General features: G+C 34.3%; 3 protein-coding genes and 1 long non-coding RNA gene across 4 annotated transcripts in view; 2 read left to right on the forward strand and 2 right to left on the reverse strand.

Annotated features, from left to right (window-relative positions):
- The first annotated feature begins 432 nt into the window (after positions 1-432).
- LOC135844999 (uncharacterized) lies at positions 433-5,610 on the forward strand. The gene is made up of 6 exons (XM_065363423.1): positions 433-858; positions 984-1,125; positions 1,301-1,473; positions 1,651-1,905; positions 4,566-4,672; positions 5,261-5,610. Exons 1-6 carry the CDS (start codon positions 651-653, stop codon positions 5,465-5,467), a joined length of 1,092 nt encoding a protein of 363 aa, XP_065219495.1. The 5' UTR covers positions 433-650; the 3' UTR covers positions 5,468-5,610.
- Positions 5,611-8,294: 2,684 nt separating this feature from the next.
- On the forward strand, positions 8,295-9,919 carry LOC135844979 (uncharacterized). Its single transcript, XR_010558684.1, has 4 exons — positions 8,295-8,742; positions 8,860-9,016; positions 9,150-9,346; positions 9,495-9,919. It is a non-coding gene; the product is annotated as an uncharacterized LOC135844979 (long non-coding RNA).
- A 2,668-nt stretch (positions 9,920-12,587) lies between these two features.
- Positions 12,588-14,287, reverse strand: LOC135842367 (cilia- and flagella-associated protein 45-like). Its single transcript, XM_065359801.1, has 6 exons — positions 13,940-14,287; positions 13,716-13,836; positions 13,473-13,643; positions 13,300-13,391; positions 12,941-13,184; positions 12,588-12,806 (listed from the first exon to the last, which is right to left on the reverse strand). The coding sequence occupies exons 1-6, from the start codon at positions 14,182-14,184 to the stop codon at positions 12,615-12,617; spliced, it is 1,065 nt and encodes a 354-aa protein (XP_065215873.1). The 5' UTR covers positions 14,185-14,287; the 3' UTR covers positions 12,588-12,614.
- Positions 14,288-16,819: 2,532 nt separating this feature from the next.
- Positions 16,820-25,936, reverse strand: part of Snoo (Sno oncogene) — a 157,503-nt gene continuing 148,386 nt past the window's right edge. The window contains exons 2-6 of the mRNA XM_065359795.1: positions 22,036-22,370; positions 20,450-20,609; positions 19,901-20,114; positions 19,569-19,816; positions 16,820-19,193 (exon numbers count right to left, since the gene is read on the reverse strand). Of these exons, the coding sequence (XP_065215867.1) occupies positions 18,963-19,193; positions 19,569-19,816; positions 19,901-20,114; positions 20,450-20,609; positions 22,036-22,370 (1,188 nt within the window). The 3' untranslated portion in view covers positions 16,820-18,962. The remainder of the gene's footprint in view (positions 19,194-19,568; positions 19,817-19,900; positions 20,115-20,449; positions 20,610-22,035; positions 22,371-25,936) is intronic.

Genomic DNA, 25,936 nt, shown 5'->3' on the forward strand with positions numbered 1-25,936 from the left:
CTTTCTAAAGGTCTATTTACTGTAAGGAGCAACGAGCAACTTCAGGAAGTAGGTAAGTGGTAAGTACTTGGGCTATAGTTCAAATCAAGTTTCGTTGCCTGGCGTCAACATTTTTACTTGCAAATAATTACTTTAGCCAAAACCAATGGATCATAATAGGTATGTTTAGACATTACCTACTGCAGATAAAGAAAACATTTTTCTATCCCTCGCCCTCCCCACTCTTTTTTTCAAATACATACAATAATCTCACTACAGTTCGTTTCGATGATTTTAGGCATTCTTTTACCTATCTTTCCCTCTGCAAACAATACCACTCCCCGCTTGTCGCAACCCTCAAGACACACCTTCACCAAGAGCAAGAGCACCACGTGGTGCAACCAGATGAGAACCCCTGATTTTGTGACGTCGCACATCGCGCCTGTTTCACGACTTCACGAGTGATTTTTTCGTTGACAGTTGAACTGGACAGACCATAGTAAAACTTAAACCACCATCCACACGTGCTCGGTGTTTTCGACTTTCGTGCTCTTGTTCCATGTACTAATGTGATTTAATCAAAATCGAGTCGTTTTTATTTTTCCCCCTTAATTACCTATTTAAAATTATTATTTTTTTCTTAATCAATTGGTTGCAATAAAGCGTTCAAAATGAATGGTGGTATGAGATCCTGCCTTAAGCTGTGCTCCAACTCGATTTTATCAAAATTGAAACAAAGTATCCAGCCTGAAATGGCGAAACAACGACTGTACAGCACCTTTTGGAGAACTATTAGCCCGAAACGAATGGTAGTCAACAATTTCAAATCTACTCTTGACCACTGTTTCTCCTCGTCCTCGAAACAATTTTCTACTGAAAGTAAGTACCTACATAAATACCCAGACTCCCAGACCTGTGATAAAAATATTGTGCATATTTTATAAGCATTAAGTTTAAGTATACGTTACATTGATAAAACTAACTCGTGACTCGTGACCTACTAGGTATTAAACCCTCGCCAGTTGAAAAGGAATTATTGGAATATATAGAACAAGAAACTGCCAAAGTGAAGGAAAGCTCTTACGGTTTCGAAAAAAAAGTAGACAAGAGTGATCTTATTTTTACCAAATATCTTCTCAATGAAACGTGAGTAATAATAATACCTACATGTGCCTACTTATGTGCAATGTAGGTATCAAAAATGGCATCATCTATAATGTACCTACAGGTATTCATTCACCCATGTAGGTCTAGATACTTGTACGTATTTCTTGTTGAAACTCCACTCTAATTTATTTTTTCGTTTCTTTTTTCTTTTCAGAATTTCGGTCAGGTTTAACACCAATCATTGTGTGAAGGTTGAAGATAACAAGAAACCCACTAAAAATGAGACTGGCGGTGATGGGGAACCTCTCGAATATAAAATAAAACCCAATTTCAGAGTTGAAATCACAAGAGACAGTACTACCCTAGGTTTTGATTGCGTCATTCAAGGTGAGGACGAAGGTTAAGAATATTGTAGTAAAACTGTAATAATATTGATTAAGTATGTAGGTAGGTATAGGTATTTGTAAAAAAAAAAAAAAAGAGGTAGCCTGCATGCAAGCAAGCAAAGGCCTTTTATTTTTTACTGATATAAACTAATGGAGATTGTTGAAAATTTTCCAACAGGTGATCACTCCGATGATGGTTACATAAGTTATAGAGAACGTGATACGAGTTCTGATGATGATTGCACGACCGAAAGTGACTATTCGAGTTCTGATTATGATTGCACGACCGAAAGTGACTATTTGAGTTCTGATGATGATTGCACGACCGAAAGTGACTATTTGAGTTCTGATGATTATTGCACGACCGATAGTGACTGTACGAGTTCTGATGATGATCATGGTTGTAAATGTAGTCAGAAGGAGACCGCAAACCGTAAGCTTGCATATAATTATGTATAGGTATTCATAGTTACTTGTCCAACTACAATGTAGGAATATCATGTAGGTATTCGCTTTGGGTTGGAATGGAATGTGAATGGAATAGTATTCAGATTATATTTTGATTTATGAATTTAGATACCCATAGTTTATTAGGATGGATCCCATCCATTTTTACCTACTTTGATGGTGAATTTTGTGTTTTAAAAATTCTGAATGAAACGCAGTGGTGCCAACTTTCTGATCATTATTGCAATTTTCAAAAAATCCAGAAAAACAACCAAACATTTTTTTTAAATTGACAATAATGGCCAAAAAGTTGGCACCAGTGTACAAATGCATATAAAATGTTTCCCCAGTTTAAAAAACATCATCTCTCGATGTAAGTATTGGCATAATTAATGCGAAATTTTTGAGAAGACAATTATTTTCAAAACACGAATTTTCCCTAAAAAGCGGCGATTTACAAATTTTCAACTAGATTTTTTCAACTTTTTACCTCAGATCCCCCTCCCTCTCCTCCTCCACCTCCCACCTCATATTTCTCCAGTCAATTGGTCAGATGATGGGTTCGAACGAAAATGTGGACTAATTTTACATTTTCAAAAATGATCAAAAAAAGTTTTTGTATTGATTTGATTATGTTTCCAAAATTTTTTAGGTTAATTTTTTCAAACAAGAATAAATGATATACCTACACTCATAATTGATGTACTTGTGACACCATTTTATATACTTTACACATGTTCAGGCACCAAAATTTACGTTATGGCACCACCAAATGGTGCCACAACGTTTTTACCTAAAATCGTGTGGAATGTCATCAGGGCACTGCCAGGGGTCGTTAGGCAAATTTTTGTACTGGTGCCACAACGACATTTAAAAATCCCTTATATATACTGGTAAAATTATATAGTGAACATACGTTGTGGCACCATTTCAGGTCTCATTGGTTTTTGAAGTATTCTTTTGTAAAAATTTGTTGTAAAATGTTTCGATTAGATGGCGCTGTTGCTTATACCCTTAATCATCACTCTATACTCATATAATAAAGAGGCACCAGTTGGTTTTTATTAATGAATTAACCATTGCCGCAAAAACGCTCGCGTAAATGACTAAGTTTTTTTCACTTGCTACCTGGTGCCACAACGACATTTAACTAAATGGTGCCTTAACGTTGCAAAATTAGATATTAATATATATGTACCTATATAAAAAAAAATTCTTGAGAATTTTTGAAAAATTGTGCAATAGAATTGATATTTGCTCGAGCGAAGCGAAGCATGAAATTTGAAAAAATTATGGATGCAAAAAGTTGGTTTTCATGATTTCAACATAACATTTTCAAAAATAGAAATAAGACCCCAAAAATTCACAATTCTTCATATTTTCAGGACAAAATTCTGTGTTTTTAAAAGGAACCAATTTTGGAAAAAAATAGAAACTGTTTTGATAAAAAATTGGACTTTTCGGTACTTACCTATTTTAGCAAAAGGGTCATTCCATGTCAATTTCACCAAAAAAATGCGATTCTAAAAGTCATGTCTTTCGATTTCGCTCAATTTTTTTTTACAATATTTACCCGACCAGTAAGTAAGAAACCCGCAATCAGTTTGGTCCCAGCAACCTTAGGGAGTGGGGGTGGGTGGGTGGGTTTCCATTATTTTTACATTGTCTCGAGGTCAACTTCAGCAGCGCATTCCTCCAAAGCTGTGATACGTTGATCAAAACTGATTTCACAGTTCAAAAGGGCATTAAATTTTGAACTTTTTAAGCATTTTGAAATTTTCAAAGTTTGAAAGTTCAAATTTCAAAATGGCGCTGTAAGTGGGAGCTAGCATTTAAAATTCTGAAAAATTTCCATAGATGTACATTTTGATGCTTTTTCGAAATATTCAAGTTTCGAGATGAAATCTCTTAATGGAGGGGGAACAATCTACCCCCAATTTCGGGCAAAACTTTCAAGAAAAAAAACTGGGGCATGTGATACATCGAATTGTACGTTTTTGGTGACGCTGAACACGAATATGACGTCAGATTTTTGATTGGACCCTTGGACCCGATCCACGGCCCCCGGAACCTCCCCAAATTGGGTAATAGTTCAAAAAAGTGGTTTTTTTTTCGTACGAAACATGAAATAGTATGTTTTTGGTGACGCTGAACACGAATATAAAATTGATCCGGACCGAGCGAAACGATGACGAAAGCTTTTGAAAATCTAGAAGTCAAGAAGTAAAAACTCACGATTTTTAATAATTTTTTTCTCCAACTCATCCAACCTTTTGCCAACATTTTTTTGTCGGGGCGGTGGCGGGAGAGGGTGAGATCTCCCTCCCTCACGTTCGACATGCCTCTGGAAGCCTAAAAGTGGTCTTGGATTTTGATGGCATGATGGCAGTGGCCTATAACACAGCCTGAAAACCGTGATTTTTTTTTCAAATACGTCATCTATGAGGAGGGGAGCTATATTTCCCCTTCAAAGGCATCTTCCAGAACTAAACATTTTTCTGAATGACTTAAACTTTCAACTCAAAATGAAGGTATCCACTGAATTTGGCCAAGACCTCCAAAATATTTCTGTTATGACCCACCCTACCTAACATAGGTATCTAGTACATAGGTAACTAAATATATTATAATGAATTGTACCCACAGAATGTGAAGATACGAGAATGTTCAATATTCAAAATTACGCATTATACGAAGGAAAACTGAATGAAAACGATTATCAGTCCCGTGGTGTTGGCAACGTAAAAGATTCTGTAAGTTTTACTTTTACTTATTTGTGCATTAACATTATAATATGTATTTTATTCTGACCTGGGATGAAGAGAGAGGGAATCAAGCTGTAGAAAATTATTTTATTATTATTGATTTTTTTTTTCATTCTTGCACGAAATTAGTTGAAAAGTTTCCGCGAGAGTCCAAAAATATCCCAAATTTTTTTTCACTTTTCTGCCATCAATGCCATCATTAATTTCGATGAGAATTTTATGTGGGCACCTACTAAAAATTCGACCTACTCGTCTCAAAATAAAGCGCCACCCTCGAAAATTTTGGAAGTGACGTTTTGAAAAAAAAATACGTGATTTTAGTGTAGGTACCTATAGGTATAATATTCAAAAAGAATTTCAAAAAGTTGATTAGCAGTAACATTTTTTCAAATACATAAACCTTTTATGCAAAAAATGAAATAGAATAAAATGGCCTTCATATACCTACAAAAAGATCATTTTACATCTCAATCCCCTTCTCTATCTTATTCTAGATCACATACTATGAATACTATTACATGGACTATCTAATTCTAATACATCCGATTATTCCTCTTCTTTTTTTTTTTTTTGCAGACTTTGTACAACATAATGAAGAATTTGTTAAGAGAGAAAGGCGTCTGCGACGAATTTCTGCATGAAGTTATACGCCTTGGTGAAAATAAAACTACTGATCATCGTTTTTTTATAGAACAACTAAAGGAGTTCTTGATCGGTAAAACAGTGTGGAAAAGTGCAGGATGTATAAAGGCGAAACAAGCTTCATCAAAAAAAAAATGTTGAAAAAAAATCCTCAAAATGAGGTTGGTAAAAATTGAAAGTTTGAAATCGTGCAATTTCAAACGTGCAATTTTCCTGTTCCCACTCAAATGTGTATTTATTCCAACGTTTTTTATTCATTAACTTCATAAATAATTTTAATTCAATTGACTCTTATTTTTGATCAATATGTACTCGTATAATTGTTCTAAGGTACCATAAGTAGATACTTACTCTTAAATTACAAGAATGAGGATTAAATTATGTTAATTTCCTTTCAAATTCTCCCAAAAAATTTAAGGTTACCTACGTATTAAAAATGTTGATTTGTGAATCACGCCAGTTCTCTGAACAAACAGTGAGGTATCCTCGATTATTGAGCCCCAAAATTTTAATTTTTTTGTTTGAACAAAAAATCGATGATAGATGGCATCACTTTTGTCATAATTATAAGATAGTAAAACTTGAGATGAAAAACATTCTTATTTGTAAGTATTTTTGAGGTTAGACTGGTTCTTTTCCTGTAAGTATAACTCTAGGTACCTACCTACCTACTGTTGTGACAAAGAATGAAGTTTCTGAGTGGCTAAGAAAGTTCTTGGGAAAGTTACGTATATTATATAATTTCAGCAGCTTTGCCTATACTTCAGCAAAATTTCGAATTTTCCAACCAAACAAATTTTCCTTGATTTTTAAATTACCAGATTCAGCTTTTTAAATTCATAAATTTGCTGACTTCAACATTTGACGATTTTTTTATTTTTTGATAAATTTAGTCGATTTTTAAACTGTCTTCTCAACGTTTGGACAAATTTTCAAAATTTTGGCAAAACTTCGTCAAATAGGGCACAGTGTGAATGCCAGCTTTTCCTTCGTCATAATGTTGAAATATTTGAAGTTCAAAAATTTGCTAGAGGTTCCAAAAAATTGCTCAAAAAGGCTGACCTCACATCCAGTCGTTTTGACGAGTCATACTTACCTACGGGTAAATAAGGTGTACTTAGTCTAAATTTCAGCTTTCTAGGAAAATAATATTTATATCAAGGATATGTAAGTATACGTGATATGAATTTTTTGAAACCGGTTCATTAATTTGCAACCAGTTATCAAAAATTACCTAAAAATTGGGGGTTTAGAAAAAAGCTTGAAACAAAAGTTGTGGGGCGTGAAAAATTACACAATTCTGTTCAACCACATTTTGAAACCGGTTCATTGGTTCGCATTTATAGCAACCAGTTTTTGTCAATCACCTAAAAATTGAAGATAGAGAAAAAACTTGAAACAGAAGTTGCAGAGCGTGAAAAGTTGAAGAATTTTTGCTAATCAGATTTTGAAACCGGTTCTTCATCAATTCGCAGCAAGCCATTAAAAGTTACCTTACCTGGTTGCAAATTGATTATCAATTAGCTATTTTCAAAATCCGATCAGTCAAAATGTGTCAATTTTTCACGCTCTGCAACTTCTGTTTCAAGTTTTTTTCTCTATCTTCAATTTTTAAGGTGGTTGTCAAAAACTGGTTGCTATAAATGCGAACCAATGAACCGGTTTCAAAATGTGGTTGAACAGAATTGTGCAATTTTTCACGCTGTACTACTTTTGTTTCAAGCTTTTTTTCTCTATCTCCAATTTTTAGGTAATTTTTGATAACTGGTTGCAAATTAATGAACCGGTTTCAAAATCCGATCCGCGAAAATAGTTCATTTTTTTACGCTCTACAACTTTTGTTTCGCGTTTTTTTCTCTATCTTCAATGTTTAGGTGATTGTCAAAAACTGGTTGCTAAATGCAAACCAATATGAACCGGTTTCAAAATGTGATTACACAGAATTGTGTAATTTTTCATGCTCTACAACTTTTATTTCGAGCTTTTTCCTCTATCTACAAGTTTTGGGCATTTTTTATTAACTGGTTGCAAAATTAATGAACCGGTTTCAAAAAATTCATATCACCTTTTTTGTCGCCTTAGTGTGTAGGATACATTGCGCCAATAAAAACCAGTTTGAATTTTTGACCAAACCGGTTTTTCAATTTGTGGACACCCTGTGCATGGGCCAGAAATTTTCAAGGTCACTTTTGAAAGCCCTTATTTTCCCTACTCAACGCCGCTTCATTCATCTCGCTAGCTCTTTCCACTTCGATTAAATAAGCCACCGAGCACTACTTTCGCGTCATACTGTACTTATACATATGTACAGAATACTGTCAAATTTTGCTGAAATTTTGTTTTCATTTTTTCATTTTCCACCCAGCTCGATTTTCAAAAAATCACCAACAATTGAAAAATGCACTTCAGCACTTGGAATTTTTGGTGGCGGTATTTTTGCATATTCTTTACTTGAGGTACCTAACTTTGTCTGGTCCAAAAAATTTTCCATCAGTTTCTCAGTTGGGATTGTACATGTCTTGTAAGGCAAACCTAACAGAGAGTAGGTACAGGTAAGCATAGTAAACAGTGAAATGTAATTGGGACCTAGGTAGATAGGTATATGTATTATAATATATGACTAATTGAAAAAGATCGTCTGCCTTTTCTCCTCTGGCTCTGGAGGTCAATGTTCTTTGGCATTCACACTCACACCCTCATCCCCTACACATGTGGTAAAATGCATTCGGTGATCTATTCATTCGCATTATTTTTTGTCAGCTTCGTGATACTTAAAGGCCACACGACAGTCATACAGAGAATAATATTTTACTCGTTTACACACCCACATAAATTCACTTCTTTGAAAGTGCAATCTTTCACACTAGATATTATGAACATGAAGTATGCTGCATGATGCGAACATTGTTCTGTCTTCTGTCAGATCGAGCGACTGTAACGCGGCTATGTGGTCGGCTGTTGCGTTTTTGTACCATTGCATGGATTTTCGCAGCTATATGCAGCCCTCCTCTTTCATTGGTGAACTTTACTTACAGAATGATAGATAACAGAGTTATTTCTTTTATTGGACTGGGCACATTTGAAATTGAACATTCTCACTTGTGCTTGGTGTTTTCGTGCTCGTATTTCATGCATTTCATGTACTAGTGTGATTTAATCAGAATTGTGTGCGTTTTTTCTTTTTTTTTTTTTTCTAAAACCGTTCAAAATGAATGGTGGTATGAGATCCTGTTTTAAGCTGTACTCCAAATCGATTTTATCAAATTTGAAACAAAATGTCCAGCCGGAAATGGCGAAACAACGATTGTACAGCACTTTTTTGATAACTATTGGCCCAAAAGTCAACAATTTCAAGTCTATTCTTGATCGCAGTTTCTCCTCGTCCTCGGTACAATTACTACAATTTTCTACTGAAAGTGAGTACCTTTACCTACCTGTGTACATGAACATAAGTAAAGTATGCATATTTTATAAGCACCCACTATATTATACTACGTTACATTGATAAAATTACCTAACTCGTGACTTGCTAGTTATTACCTCACCAGTTGAAAAGAAATTACTGGCGCATGTAGAACAAGAAATCGTCCAACCCCAAGGAGAGGAAAAATCAGACTCTAAAGTTTGCGGTTTCGATAAAACAGTAGACGGGAGTTTTCTTATTTTTAGCAAGTATCTTCCCAATGAAAAGTGAGTATAAATAACTGTGTCTACTAAGTACCAGTGTGCAATGCGAGTGTCGATTTGAATCATTTATTTACCCATCTAGATAAGTAGGTATTTTTTGTTAAAATTTCACTCGAATTTGTTGTTTTTTTTCCAGAATTTCGGTCACATTTAACACCAATCATCATATAGAGGTTGAAGATCACAAGCAACCCATTGGCAATGAGACTGACGGCGAACCTTTCAGATATAAAGTAAACCCGAACTTCAGAGTTGAAATCATAAGAAAGCGTACTTCCCTAGGTTTTGATTGCATCCTTACACGAAATAATACGAATGAAAATCACATTCAAGGTGAGGATGAAGGTCAGAATATTGTACTGAAACTGTACATAGATAGGTATAATACCTCATTGAAGGTAGCCTGCATGCAAAAGCCTGTTGCTTTATTACTTTTTGTAACTGGTAAACGAATTGTGATTACTGAAAATTATTTCAACAGATGATCGCTTCGATGATGGTTACGTAAGTGCTGGAAAATATGATACGAGTTCTGATGCTGGTTGTAATCAGAAGACCGCAACAAGTTCCGAACATGATGAAAAGTCGCAGCCAAGACCTCTCCGGGCTCTCCGTAAGCTTGCATACACATTTTTGAGTGTTTTTTGAATTTTGAGTGATGACTCGACTCAAGGATAAATTTGAAAAAATTTCCAAAAACGGTACCTACTCATCTAAACGTATTTTTAGAAGAAATAAAATAAAATTCTGTCTGCCGGAATTAAGATTTGAAGATATAACGATTTTAAATTTTCTTTGGTCAATGTCTCTCCCCCTGGGGGTTCCAAAAAATTTTGAAAAAATTCTCGTCATTCAAAACTCGTTAAACTATGATTTTTTCTCTGAACAAAAAAAAACGTTTATTGGTCATTCCACGTCAATTGGACCAAGAAGTGGTAGGGGGTTCGGCGATTTTTTTTGAAATTTTTCCTGTGGAAACACCTTCGGAAGGGACGACCAATGGCGCAAATCGCAGCCCTCTAGCCCATTTTTAAAGGCAGCCAGGGGGTGTCAAAGTTTTCAGTGATCCTAAAATATCATCCATTTCAGCAGTGGATTACTCGATAACCGCGATATCTACCAAAATGGAAGTTTTTCTCATATTTAGGGGTTTTGAAAGGCTTTTTGGTGATATCATAAAAGTCAGTGTTGCCACTTTTTTCGTACAAAAAATTAGCTCGAAAAGTTTCAAAACGGTAGTTTTCATATCGTTCCGACTCTCAAAAATTCTGAAAAAAATATATTATGGACAACTTTTCATGCTGAACAACATATTAAAAAATTGGGATGGTAACATGTTGCAAAGTCGATTAAAAAAAAATTCAAGTTTGCGAAAAAATGCTATTTTTTGATTTAAAACTTGAAAAAAGTTTTGATAGGTGAAGTTGACCCATTTGACACCTATTTTTACGTATCTTTCGAAAAAGTTGAAAAAACCTTGTCACTCGATGAAATGACTTCCTTACAAAAAAATCAAAATTTGAAAAGATTCAAAAAATGAACAAATTTTTATTTTTTTGTTATGAGTGTAATTTTTATCAACTTTTTCATGAAATACGCCAGAAAGTGGTCAAAATAATGACAACTGAATAAATTCAAACTTTTTTTCATGATTGAAATTGAAAATCGAATTTTTTCGAATTTTGATTTTTTTGTGAGGAAGTTATTTCATCGAGTGACAGGGTTTTTTCAACTTTTTCGAAAGATACGTAAAAATAGGTGTCAAATGGGTCAACTTCACCTATCAAAACTTTTTTCAAGTTTTAAATCAAAAAATAGCATTTTTTCGCAAACTTGAATTTATGTAGTTTCTTGAGGGATGACGTTTCATCAATCATCGATGTACATTCTTTTATGGTTAAGAATAGGTATCTTCAAAACTGTGGCCTATTCCGGGCAAACAATCTCTGTAGTTGTGCAAAGTTGCATAATAAGGTTATGCTTCTGTGTAGTGTCGACATTGTCAGAAATTATTAACATTAAAAATATCAAAGAGTACACTATACTAGAACTCATTTGAATCAAAAACATGGCGACACGATCTTTAGATTACAAATGCCTTGGAACGTCTTTAGGTTTAAATCTCGTAGTCCATCAGATCACATGAGGAACATTATCTAGCGCTATTAAGCGAATCAGATTAGGTATCTAAATAGAGAACAATTTTGTAGAAGTCTTGATTTCGCCCCAATGGTAACTCCATTGCAATTGAAAATTCGAAAAAACAGCCCAAATAAACGTTGTAGAGCATCCAAAGAGGAAGAAAATTTTTCACCCCGGAATTTTTTCTAACAAGGGAACCTCTTGAGGTGTCACACTCCGGTTTGAACAGGACCGTGATTTTTGGAAAGAGCATACTTAGTCCAAACCCCTCAAAACCAAATTTTCAGCTGCCCAAGTTCATTTTTCGATTTTTGGCGAATTTTTGAAAATTCAAAATTGACTGTTTTTGGCGATTTATGCTTTTTTTTAAAAAAGTACGTACTTGATCAGTAAAAATGGCCAAAATAAGTCCCAAAACTAATATTAATTACCCAAGTCCAAATTTCACAATTTCCAGCCATTCTGGAGCCTCCAGCGCGATTTTTCAATTTTTCCAGAATTTTGAATTTGTTCCAGAAGGCGTGAATATGAAGTTGAGTAGCTAAAAATCGAGTTGTATATTACACTCGACCTGTTTAACGAGTTTATCTACATTTGAGCCGATTTTGGGAGTGATACCTCAAAAGTGGTTTTTTGACTAGCTTTTTTCAAAATTAAAAATCCAAAAAATCAAAAGTTTCCCGTTTGTTTGGAAATTTTCGAAATTCAGGCGAATCGCTATATTTTGTCCAAAACTAACCCCACAAATCCAAATTTCACAATTTCCAGCCATTCTGGAGCCTCCAGCGCAATTTTTCAATTTCTCCAAAATTTTGAATTTGTTCCAGAAGGCGTGAATATGCTGTTGGGCAGCTAAAAACCGAGTTGTGTAATATACTCGACCTATTTAACGAGTTTATCTACATTTGAGCCGATTTTGGGAGTGATACCTCAAAAGTGGTTTTTTGACCAGCTTTATTCAAAATTAAAAAATCCAAAAAATCAAAAGATAACCGTTTGTGAGGAAATTTTTGAAATTTGCGCGAATCGCTGTATTTTGCCCGTAACTAACCTCCCAAATCAAAATTTCACAATTTCCTGCCATTCTGGAGCCTCTAGCGCGATTTTCAACGTCTCCAGAATTTTGAATTTGCTTCAGAAGGCGTAAATATGAAGTTGGGCAGCTAAAAATCGAGTTGTATATTACACTCGACCTGTTTAACGAATTTATCTACATTTGAGCCGATCTTGAGAGTGACACCTCAAGAGTGTTTTTTTGAGGTGTCACTCTCGCTCCAAAACGACTGGAATGGTAAAATTTGCGCTCCGGGGGTTAGTTCTTGAAAAAATACAGCGATTCGCACAAATTTCAAAAATTTTCTCACAAACGGTTATCTTTTGTTCTTTTAGATTTTTTAATTTTGAAACTATCTATTTAATAGATATGAAAGGATTTCAAAATAATGTCGAGTTTTATTCATCACGAACAATATCCACTTCTTAAGCATTTAACAATTGGTTGGATGATTTTGTCTTGTCTTTTGTAGTCTTCTAAAACAGAAGTCACTGTGTTCAAGTACTTTTCGTCTTCTCGACGGATTTTTTCCAAGAGTTTTTCTCGTCTTTGGACATCCTCTTGTTTGTTTTCATCTTCGGATTGTTTTTTCTCTATCTAAATACCCAAATTCAAAATAAATAACACTTTTAGTTTCAGATCCAGCCTATCATTTAAAAAATCCATCACCGATCAAAATTCCAGTAAACGCGATCGATCTTTAGTTATTTTCAAAAAGAAAAAAAAATTACCAGCTGGTGATTCCAAATATTTCTATATTCTTTGATTTTTTCGAGCACGTGACGATGTTTCAACTGTTTGAATACATTCGTAGTCTTGATATTTTCACATCGACGTTTGTATTCGTTTTTTCGGTCATTTTGTTCGTCTTTTTTGTATTTTGTGAGTTCATTTATTTGAATTTCGTAGCCTTTGATTCGATCCTGTTTGAGGTGTTTCGAATACAGTTCACGTTTTTCTTCCAGTTTACTTTTTCTGAAAAAAAAAGTTAAGAAAATGTATTAGGTAGGTAATAGGTATTGATTTTGTGATGTAAAATATGTAAATTGAGGAGTGAGAGGGAGGGAGGGAGGAGGTATTGTTCACTTACTTCACTAATGGTAAATCATAACATCGTCGTATTACTTCTTTTTCTGAGTTTATTTGATCGAAGACGATTTTTGGAGGTTTTTTTACATGAATCTACGAATAAAATTGAACTATTGAACCCAACGTTTCTAAAGAAAGAAAAAAAAAAGAATTGAGTATAATTTAACGACTTACTGATTTCAAAATGGAATTTCGCATTTCTTTCATGTCATCGAGAAATTCTCGCTGAGCTTCGGCGATATTGTATTCTTCCTTTTCTAACTTTTTATATGCTTCAAATTGTTGTAATTTTGCTTGAACATCTTGTTGATGCATTTTATCGATGGCTAGTTTCGTTTCAATGATCTATAATATGAGAATAATAATAAAAATCAACCAAAAAGGGACGTGAAACTAGGTAGGTAAGTAAGTAGGCACCTTATTTTTGCCATTTTTTTCATCTTCTTCCAGTTGCTGATTAATTTTGAAAATCTCTTCGCGTTCTTTTTCAATCTGCTTCAATTTTTCTTTTCGTTTTTTCACGTTCAATTCCAAAATTCTATGAAAAAAAAAGAAAAAAACTCCATTAGGTATTTGAAAAAATTTCAATTTTTTATCTCCTGTGAGTACTTAGTTGTTTTTTGGCACCCTACTTTACTTACTCATTTTTCAATCTCTTTCCTAGCAAAACTTTATTATTCAGTTCGAGTTCTCGTTTCTTTAATTGCTCCATTTTGTAATTGTCCATCTGTTCGACGATTTGCTTGTTTTCTTTTTCTACGAGTTCTTTTTCCATTTGTTTGAGAACTTTTTGAAATTTGAGCTGATTCCGTTTCTCGGTGAATACATCGCTTAGTAACATAGCTCTTTTCAGATTAATCGGTAGGAATTTTTCTTTAGCCACCATTTTTTTGGCGTGATGTATAAAATCTTGAATATTTTTGATATTCGTTTTGGATTTTGGTCTGGGAGGGTCGACGTAGTATTCGTTGTATTTCTATAACACAGAAATGAGGTATGAATTAGTATTGTATTTTGATTTGATTATCATTGTCATTCTGATACATTTTGATTCAATTTACCTAATTCAATTGATTTTAATACAATTTTATTTATTTTGATTAATTTCAACTTAATTAAATTAATTTGATTCATTTTAATTTAATTTGACTACCTAATTTAATATCAACTAAATTTTCGTTCATTTTAATTTATTTTATTTGATTTACTCAGTTTCAATTCATTCTGATTTTATTGTTTTATTTTAATTCAAGTTAAGTGCATCAATCTATTTTTTTTTTCATTTTATTCAAATTGAACTAATTTTAAAAATAGTTTCATTCAAATTCAATTTGCTTTTTTAATTTTATCTAATTTGAAATACTTACCCATCTCCTTTCAATTTACTTAATTTAATTCAATTCGATTTAACTCATCTTCTAATTTATTTATTTTTCTACCTATTAAAATGAAACTAGCTCAACGTCTTTCAATCATTCTAATGTTAATTTTTTTTAATTTCATTCTATTCAGTTTATTTTTGTACACTAGGATCCAATTCATGATTTTTTTCATTTTTATTTCATTTACTTAGTCCCATTGATTTAATCAATTTGATTTTAAATTCATTTCATTTTAATTTAATTTCTTATAATTTATTCATTTTACTGTATGCAATAAATCTATTCAGGCAATGGATGATTCTGAATGGATCACAATTCTGTTTTTTTTTTTTAAATCCCAGACACGAATTTTGACTCGATTCGTCTGAATTAAACTAACGTGTGATTAACGCATAAGAAATACTTAGAAATCACATACTTTGGTGGCAGATTTCTTGATCGAGAACAACTGTGGCATTTTTTCTTCGATTTCGTCCTTCTTGGCGAATTCATTTTGTATACTTTTCCACTTAGAATTCGGTATTACGAGATGTTTTTTGATTTCCATCAATAATCATGGTATCATTGACCTCGTAAGACTGGAGAATTACAACTCAGGTGTATTTCTCCAGTGCTGGAATTTTGTTTATTTCACGTTACCAAGTGCTTCGTGCCTCGTGTGTCGAACTATGTAGATATTCGCGTGCACGTGATTTTTACGACGACAAACGTCCTCAATTTTGTTTGTCTTCAGCACGTGATTTTTTTCAATTAAATAGATCATGTCACACTCTTCTACAAAAAACGACCATTTAAAAAAATCAAAATTATATCATTTATTTTTAAACAATATTTACAATGACTGAGATGATACACGAAGAAAAAAAATAAATAAGAAGCAAAAATTAGGCATCACTGTTGGCACAACACTAGACAATATTAACGAAAATTTAAATTTAAAAATTCTACAAACGAAAAAAAAAGAAGAAAAAAACGAGGAGCATAATACATTTCATTTCATTTTAAATTTTACACACGTCTACTCTACGAATAAAAATGACATAGTAGGAGATACTGAATTTGAATAAAGAAAGAGAGAGAGATAAAAGGTCGACCAAAAAAACAAAACATAAGTCATCGTATATAAGATCAAAGAAAGGAAACGAAAATTTTTCTTTTAAATTGTAAAATCACACTTATTAAATAACTTTATTGGCTAACTTGTGATAAAAAGCTATTTAAATTACCTTACAAAATAACGGTTGCAATTTTGTGATGTTTTTTTCATGTAAATTTTTTTATATATTTCTTAAATACATAAAACAATGTTTTTTTTTTTTAAATCTTTTAAAACCACATCGTAATAAATGAACACACTACGGTTTCTTTGATTCTACGTTCGATAAAAAGGACACAGTACAAAAAAAAGTGAACAATACGCCTAAATTTTGATACAATTTTCAACAATTCGCCCTCGACAACAAAAATTCATATTAGAAGCAGCGAAAAAAATGGTCTAAACAAAATAGTATTATAAGATTGTCTCGGAACATTGTACTAAGAATTTCCATCTTTCTTCATGGTATACCCCTGACATAGAGATTAGACTTTAGTCAACAAACGAACAAAAAAAAATACACAATAAACAACGCTTAATCAAATTAAAAAGAGAAAAAAAATCGAAGGGAAAATGGGTAAAAAAAATAAATACTGTACAATACAAATAAAACATGAAAAATAAAATGGCAATTAAAAAAATTCACAAATAATGGAACACATACACGCCACAATATACATTTATACACATACAATTGCTTATGGAGTACCAAAGAAAAAGAAAAAAAAAAGAAACAAGAACAAAAACAAAAAAATAAAAGAAAACCGACACAAAGATGGCATATCAAATCTCTTAAATCGATAATTTATTGAAAGTTTTTAAAATTTATTTCGAATTTAAAAAAATAAAATTTAAGTAGAGGAACCAGTCTTTGTATTAAACAGTAAAATTGTTATGTAAAATTTGTTTTCTTTAAATAAATATCAAAATGAAAGTTAATTACGTAACTGAGAATTTTTTTAGAAAACTCAAAGAGAAAAAAAATCAAAATTAAAAAAAATAACGTAAAATTACGGTAAAGGTGAGAAATCGCAACGTATCTGTTTACGTTGCTCATTTCCGTACAAAAAAAGAAAAGAAAAAGATAAAACACCGAAATTCAGCATTTGGAGAAATACATTCGCCCATTTTTAGCAAATAGACGAATAGGTAACTCAAAAAAATAATTATTTACATTCGAACAATTATTTTTGTTAGCGAACAACGCGATAGGATTTCAAAATCTGCCCAACGTAGGATTTTTTTTGTCGTCCCTTATAATGTAAGGAATGTAAAGGTTGATTAATTCTTCAAAAAATAATTTTTTAGAGGGGAAGGAGGGTCGTTGTTCGTATAGAAATTCCAGTTCTTTGTACATTATTTACATGGAACATTTAAAAAATTATTTGGTAACATAAAAATTACATCTCTTAAAGTGGATAAGAAAAGAAAACGATCGTTGAAAGTGACCACAAGATTATTTCAATTTACTGACAGATGATGAGCTGAATGGAAGACTCAAACGTTGAAGAAAATTATATAGCTCGAAACAGAACGATAGTATACAATACGATGGAAAGTCAAAAAGGCTCGAACAGCCATTCCAGTACTACTCCAGAACATGAATTTTCACACCAGGGATGAAAAAAAAGCTGCTCGATTTTGCTTGTGAATGTGAATTCTCAATACAATTCACAATATTAGATAGATTCGAGCAACAAAAATGCTCCCGAGCAATAAATATAATTCCAGAAAATGAATTTTCACACCAGGGATGAAAAAAAAACTGCTCAATTCTGCTCACAAATATGAATTTTCAACACTATTCGCAATATTAAGCAGATTCGAGCAACATCAAAAATACTCCCAGTCAAAAAATAAATAAAATATTCCTCTAGAACGCAAATTTTCACTCTAAGGATTAAAAAAATGCTACTCGATTTTGCAAATGTGAATTTTCAGAGTGATTCATACTATGAAGCAGATTCGAGCTACAGGAAAAATGCTCCCGAGCAAAAAATAAATAAATAATTTTAAATTTTATCACAGTAAGGGGACTATAGAGTTACCTCCCACATTTTTGAATCCTCTCCCCGCCGTACTATTCAGCCACTCCTTGAAATTTCCGTAGACTGATGGCACTAAGAATGAAATTATGAGATCAGCAAAACAAAAAAAAAACACAAAAAATTAAAAGAGATCATGACACAAGTTTACAATAAGTACTCAAAAACGAATCTCAGGTTCTGTCGAGCTACGAAATAAGATTCTTATAAAAAGAGCACGAGTGAGCAAATACGAAAATTTTGGAACAATTTGACAAAATACCTTTCGAAGGAGATAGGGCCCTAGTTTTTTTCAACTCGATACACTGCTAAGCGATAAAATTCTAGATTGCGACGTTTTAACGTATCCGAGCAACTACGAGTATTTTTTGCCTCTAAAACGTCGACAAACTACGGACACAGCGATAGTAAAATGAGATAAATGGTAACTACGTTTAAATGAAAGGGGGGTTCCGGTATAAAATTACACTTTCAACGATCGGTTTCGCACATTCTTTGCACATTTTCCCTCTTCGTTACAGTAAAACACGAACAAAAAGAGTAATAAAAAGCATGCTAGTAGTTTACAACCACAAAATTACACAACGGGAACACAAAATTTATAAAAGGACTATGGCTCTACGCGTCAATACTTATAAAATTTACGCCTCGAATCAATAATTCCTCCTCAGACCACCGAAATAATTAAGCATTTTCAATGCCATCTGTACACTGCAAAGAGCTGATGAATTCGATATTAGCCTATTCCTACACGCGACACTTCACTTCGACCACCAAGCAAAAAAAAAATTCCTATATCACAAAATCTCCCACATTACCCACTCGAGTCATACGGTTTTAAACCAAAACAAACCCCAACAGGCACACAGCGCTATTAAAATACGCGTAGTAGGTGATTACAAGACAAAAAAAAAAGGTAAGAAAAAAATTAAATAGGTACGAAGTAAACAACAACAACGAAACTATACGTAATAGTGGAGATACTCTCCGTATGATTAGTCGGTCTTTTAAAAGAGTAGAGAAAAATTAAAAACATAAGAGAACAAAAATATGGTCGAGATGAAACGTTCATCAACACTAACGCCTCATGGTTGAGATCAATCCGTGTGTGTGACTTGGGCGATAAGAAAATAATGATTTTTCAAGCAGACGATTCCGATTTAATGGAGGATAGCGGTGGAGGCGATGTTATCACGGAGACAGGACTGCAATGTGGTTGTTTCGAAGAAATCCCGGGAGTACTCCGGTTCGAATACGGATAGGAAGCGTTATTTAATACGGTTCCGCCACCAGGCGATGTATTTGATGCCGGCGTCGTGACTGTTGAGACGCTCAGTGATGTAACAATAGTAGTTTGTTCGTCTTCTTCGACCTGTCGAAAATAAAATTAGATTTTAGATCGTTGCAAGCGATAAAACAGATAAAACTACCCTTCAAATTCAATTATTTCGCCCCAAAGTAGAAAAATCAAAAAACCAACAACGTGGTTGAATTCGTGGCTTCGAGAGCTTTAAAACGAGTACTCACACGATATACTTTGATCAACATTCATTTTCAAGGTCAAAGGGCCAAAAAGGTCATGACCTTGAAAATCCATTTTTCCAGAAATATACGATGTGACTACTCATTTTAAAGCTCTCGACGCGACGAATATAATCAGCGAGGTTTTGATCAAATCAGACCTCATGGAGACAAATCAACTCCAAAAAATGAAAAAATAACTCAACAAGTGCACTCAAATACTCACCTTAATTTCTAACTGCTGCCTTAATTGATTATTTTCGTAAAATAGTTGCACGTTTTCTTCTTGAACTTGCGCTAGTCGTGTTCTAAGCTGCAACATTTCATCTTGATACTTCTGTCTCTCGTTTTCGCATTTATCGATCCTAAATGTTAACCGGTCTACTAAATTTATCACTCTTTGCCGAACCGCATCTTCGGCATCACTGAGAGCATCTAACACAGCTGCTACTTGATCTACGACGCTATTCACTCCTATAAAATGAATCACAACATTACGTATTAGATTTCCAGCACTTCTTTGGAGAAAATCTTCAAATTGGGTGCATAAATATTTACCATTATCCGGCGCAGGTTCTGGTAAAGGCGAATTTCTAGGCGATGAGGCCGGTGGTAACGTTGGAACTGTAGGCGATATAGGTCTAGGTTTGGTATCTTCGTCTTGTTCATTCTTATAGTAAAGGGTAGCTGCTGGCGGAGGAGGTGGTTCTGCATCCGTCGAAGGTGATGGACTGTGGAGGTCACTTTTCACCCTTATAACTCCTCTTTTCAACTGAAAAAATTAATTCAAATTAAGTTCAAGTTTATCTCGTCATCGTGACTAGTGTATTTTTCCTATTTTTTTTACTCCCAGATTATCTCCGAAAGAAAATTGCACACGAATACAATAGGTACGTACACAAATAAATAACTACACGTGTGTTGTTTACGTTAATCAAATAAACGTATGTATTTAAAAACGATGGCCTTTTGATTACATAAATAGATTATGTAGCCTGTTTACCACGAAAAATTTTCCAACTGATCGTACGATCGTTGGCGTCATTTTTGTAGTAATAGTTTATCACTAGAATATACAATATATTAATAGGAGTATCAGCTATTTACCTTGCTATAGGTCATGCCTTCTGCTGTCGTTGGTTTAGCTGGTGGTGCTAAAGCAACGTTAGGTTGAAAAGAACGTTCGAATTGTTCACTCTGTGACAGAGATACCACCCTTTCAGGGTGTAGTAATACTGGCGGGCCTTGTGTCAGAAATGCCGGCACCCTGAAAAAAAAAATAGAAAAAAATTGCTCAAAAGAACTGCCACCTTCAGACTATTTTCTAAATTTTTAAGATGACAACGATGAGTTGAGAATTTCAACCCATTCAAAGCTGCAAATGCAAAACCTTCACAAAACTAAAGAACATGTTTATTCAAGAATCGGAAATTCTGATTATAAAAAATTAGCAGAATATCCACATAAAAAAGTTAAATATTCTCCAATAAAATAGAAAAAAAACACTCACGCATTCAGCGTGAGAAGACCGACTTTTCTTCAAGTACAAATCTTTTATGAACAATTTGAGTCACTTTTTTTTGAAACATTTGTATAGCAATTGACCTGTTTACAATACAATCGAATCATTTACGAACAATTGGTGTTTAATGAATTGATAAATTTCTAGGTGAATCACTCGCGAACGAATTAATTTATAGTTGGTGAATCATCCACCGCGAACGAATTGAATTTTATAGTGAATCATTCGCGAACAAATTGAATAATTTTTGATGAATCATTCGCGAACGAATTGAATAATTTTTAGTGAATTATTTGCGAACGAATTGAATAATTTTTGGTGAATCATTCGCAAACAAGTTGAATTTTTTAGTGAATCATTCGCGAACGAATTGAATTTTTTTTAGCGAATTATTTGCGAACAAATTGAATAATTTTTGGTGAATCATTCGCGAATGAATTGAATAATTTTTAGTAAATTATTTGCGAACGAATTGAATTTTTTTGTGAATCATTCGCGAACGAATTGAATAATTTTTAGTGAATTATTTGCGAACGAATTGATTTTTTTAGTGAATCATTCGCGAACGAATTGAATGATTTTTAGTGAATTATTAGCGAATGAATTGAATAATTTCTGGCTTTGGTGAATCATTCGCGAATGAATTGAATAACTTTTGGTAAATCATTTGCGAACGGATTGAATATTTTTTGGTGTATCATTCGCGAACGAATTGATTCATATATTGCAGAATTGATTAATTCGTTCGCGAATGGTACTTTCAAAAAATTAATCAATTCGCCAGAAAGCGCACTCTCTCAAAAAAATTAAAATAAAAATTGTCAATTTTTTTGTAATGCAAACGTGCCCTTTAAAATTTCACCTTTTCTTCCATGTAGTAAACGAACAAAAAGATGGCAAACGATTGAAGGGGCGGGCAGGAATTTCCAAAATTCAATCTAATTTTGGCGATTGATCGACTTGACCACATTGCTCAACTTTGCTCGATGTTGTGATTGTAAAAAAATTCACACAAACCAGCAAATTCGAGCAGACTTTTTTTTTAGAATTTTCGCTTCTACAACAAAAATACCCACGATCCATGCCTAAACAGGATGAAATTCTCAACCTCAATCGATTTTTAAAAAAACCTATAATGTATTTTACTCAATTTAAGCATCAAAATACTCACGATTCGGTAAAGTAATAAGATTTCGAGTCTTTGGTAAATGGTAAAGGAGGATAATTCGGCCACGTCGTGGGATGATGGTAACCAGCGTGTGCGGCCGCATTACGCACCCAATTATCGCACAGATTCGAGTAATACGTATGAAAGGAGCCGTAATACGACGGTATGGTTGCGCAAGTCACAGCTGAGCCGTCATCCACCGCTGTGACAACTTTTGCTTTCTTTTTGAGGTACCATCTTTCTTCTTCTTCTTCGTCTTCGACTTTCGGTGGTATGGTTTCTTCGATCACCGATTTCACGGCGGGTTTCACCGGCTCGCATATTTCCGGAGGGGTAACCTGAAGCAAAAAAAAGAAAAACAAAAATTTAGTAACATTTCTATCCACTTTGACCAAAAATAAATAAATCAATACAACTAAATTCTAGCATTAGAGCATGAAGAGAACCATAGAGCATGTTTTCAACTATCGTGGTACTCATCGAGGAAAAATAGAATAAAATTTGTACAATTCTAGTCCATGGCTCGACACAATGTCGTCGTGAAATTCACCAGAGAGAATACTATACAACAACGCACACATCGTCAGTCGGTCGCAATTTCATTCTCGTTGGAAAACACACAATACACTCGCACGTACGTAATGTGTACTCCTAGTAGTCGTATAGTAGTAGAGTAGGTACGTACAATGAACGCGAATCAGAGCCGAGCCGAGCCGGCAAATCCAGCGTTTTAAATTTACCACGAAAGGGAAAATTTCATCGACGAGCCTACCCGTTTTATTCGAAAGCAAAAGCTGGTATAAAAGTAAAATTGGGCCAGAAGATTGGGCACCGCCGGGCCGAGGGGGGAGTGTTACGTCGTGCATACGACGACGACGGCGGTAGCATCGGCACCCACCGACGCGACGCGACGCATTATTATAACAAATGACTCCACGACGACGACGACGACGTCGACGATGTCGGATCCGCTAACGCCGAACCTCGCCGCACAGAGTCGTATACGTCCCGAAAAATCCCAGTCACTAACAGGGTCATACACGGGTTAACGGTGGAGACGAGGGGGCCAGGGGGTTCGGCGTGGCGCAGCCATTAACGAATGTGAAACGTCGGCGCGTCAGAATAAAGAATCCCTCGCCTGCGCCTCGCACACCCCCTATACGTATTTTTCAGTCGACGACGACGCTACGCCAGCCACCCTCTCTCGTACAGCCACCAAAGCCCTGGCGCGTACTCTCTCAACCCTCTCGTATCAAATTTCTCTTTCTCTCTCTTGCTCTCTTTCGTATATAGTGAAACTTTCATTCCACTTTGGAAGCTCGCAGCAGGAAAACTCCATTTCCACTCAACCGCGTTATTCGATATTATCCCTGGAAAGTCAACGAAATTTTCAACTCTGGAACCTAATACAAATATTTTAATAACCTCCCACTTCCCCTGTCCTCGCAAAAATGACTCCGGGGTTTTTCGTAAATCTACGTTAGAGAGGAATAATTCTTCCAATCAATTCTTAATTCAGCACATTCTCCAAAAGAAAGTACAGGAAAGAGTAGGGTGGTCCAAAATTTCACCAATTTTTGAAAAATCATACCGAATTTTCAAATTTGCTCCTACTAGAGAGAAAACACCCCCCAACCCTGAACCTCTTTTGGAATCACTTATTCCCACCCCCTTCCTCTAGCTAAACCCCTTCGATTTGACATACAGGCAACATATCCATCATATACCATTTCAAAAATTCCAATTTCACATCTCTAAGAATTACAGCAAGCACTTCAAAAGCTCACAAATAAGCTCCAAGGTACATTTCTATTGTCGCTTACGTACCATGTTGGTATTCTGTGTGCAAAACTGCGGCATAGTTTTTCATCTCGGCAGCCTGGTTTCGGCTGCTGCGGGTGGTAGAGGCACAAGCAGCCAACCAGCCATCGCCGCGCCGATATACACTTCGCCTTCTCTCCACTCTGCTCTAGTAAGCTTCCTTCTTACACACTATCGCGAGTACAACTTTCGTGCCATGCACACTAAACACCACCCGAGCAGAAAAGCCAGCGCTACGGGCTCGTCTCGACGCCACACAGACAATTTTCAAAACATTCTATCTCTCATACCCTCCACCGTGCCGCCGCCGTCGTCTCTGGTTCCATCAAACACCCTCTGCGCTATAGTCCTATTTTCCAGCCTTCTCACCCTTTTTCTATCAGTCTCTGGCACCTTTACTGCGTATATAGTATCTGGCGTACATGATGGCATTTGTAAGCCTGCTTCGAGTCATTCTTTTCGCTGTGCTTCGTACTGTATTCGCATATTATACTGTAGGCGTTTCTGTGCCATTAATTTAAGGACTAAGTTATCAGTATACGTCGCTATGATATCACCTGAGAGAAGTTTTTGGGAAAAAGTTCGCCTTTCAAAAGAGCTCTGTCTCGATGAACTCGTCTGTATTCGGTTTAGAAATCATCAAAACTACTGAGAGTGGGGGGAAAGGGAAGGAAGGGTATTAAAAACCTCTCAAAACTAATAAAAAAGTATTTTGAAAATTTTATTTTTTTACTTTGTTCAACTTCTCATTACCCTCTTTTCTGATATTCAGTTTGCTTCAGTTTTTTCTCTCAGCTGAAATCAGTCATAATTCTGGTTGTTAGACAAGGAATCAAAGGAAGAAGGAGGGGAAGATGTGCCAAATTCGGAACAATCCCTTCAAAATAAAACAAAAAAGAAAATGATATGAACTCGTGATTCAAACTCAACAAAAACGCATCTAAGCATGAGAGGTTGCCTAGTTACACCATTCAGGCATTAAGTTCGATTTCGATTCAATTTTTCGCCTGAAAAATAAAAATTAGGCAATCATTCTGACTCAGATATCCCATACAAGTTCACTGCACGATTTCAAAACACGATTCATATTCAAGTCCTCATCAAATACATATTATAATCAGAATTTGCAGTTGAAAAAAATTTGGAAATGAATCACAAATGGATTTTGAAGGGGATTAACGTTCTTGAGATTTAGGGTAAATTTTTCAAAGAATATGGCATCAGAATTTATGGAAACAATATAATAGGGAGAGGATAATGATTTGCAGCAGGGGCGGGGGGCGACGGGAAAACCTTGAAAACATTAAAAACGATTAAAACAATTTTTTTCTTTTTTTGGCAATTTCTGAAGCAGAATTTATTGCAATTTTACGGGGGGAAAACATGAATTTTTAGCATTATTTTTTAAAGAAAACAAAGACTTGCATTATTTTTTGAAGATTTCTGAATTTTTTGCAATTTTGGAAGCATGATATTAAAACAGCAGAACTACTTGCAAGATCTATTAACAATTTTGGCAAAAAAAAACACAAATTTTTAAGAGCAGGATTTATCGAATTTTCGAAAAAAAAATTTTTCTCAAAAATCCAGAACCTTTTTCAAATAAAAAAAAAAAAAATGTTGTTGGAATTTTTTTGTAATGGATAAAAACTAACTTTTTGCTGATTTGAAAGCGGGGATGTTTTGAAAAAAACAGCAGGTAAAAAACAGAATATTTTTTGCAAATTTGAAAAAACAAGATTTTATTGTAACTTGGAAGTTTTTGTCAAATGAGCAAAAAAATTTTTTGCATTTTTGCAAAGAAAGGCAATTTTTGCAATTTTGGAAACTACAACAACATTATTTTAGAATCTCGCCAAAAAAAATAGGACTTTCTTTAGGAAATGATTTTTTTTTTCAATTTAGGCTTCCAGATTTGAAAACTGGTTTATCCCATTTTCAAAGAAAAAAACAGCTGGCTCAAGTTGGCTCAAAAACAGAGTTTTTTTTGCTATTTAAAAAAATATATTTTTTTGTGCATGACCTTTTTTTTAAAGTTTGGACAAAAAAAGATTTTTTTGCAATTCTGGAAACAGGAATAATC

The sequence above is a fragment of the Planococcus citri genome, chromosome 4 (genome assembly GCF_950023065.1).
Source record: "Planococcus citri chromosome 4, ihPlaCitr1.1, whole genome shotgun sequence".
Taxonomy (NCBI): Eukaryota; Metazoa; Arthropoda; class Insecta; order Hemiptera; family Pseudococcidae; genus Planococcus; species Planococcus citri.

Coding starts and splice junctions, on each gene's coding strand:
- LOC135844999 (XM_065363423.1), top strand. CDS start 651: ATGAATGGTGGTATGAGATCCTGCCTTAAGCTGTGCTCCAACTCGATT. Junction 859..983: donor GAAACAATTTTCTACTGAAA/GTAAGTACCTAC, acceptor GTGACCTACTAG/GTATTAAACCCTCGCCAGTT. Junction 1,474..1,650: donor TTTTGATTGCGTCATTCAAG/GTGAGGACGAAG, acceptor ATTTTCCAACAG/GTGATCACTCCGATGATGGT.
- LOC135842367 (XM_065359801.1), bottom strand. CDS start 14,184: ATGGTGGCTAAAGAAAAATTCCTACCGATTAATCTGAAAAGAGCTATG. Junction 13,837..13,939: donor GGAAAGAGATTGAAAAATGA/GTAAGTAAAGTA, acceptor TTTTTTTCATAG/AATTTTGGAATTGAACGTGA. Junction 13,644..13,715: donor AAAAAAATGGCAAAAATAAG/GTGCCTACTTAC, acceptor CTCATATTATAG/ATCATTGAAACGAAACTAGC.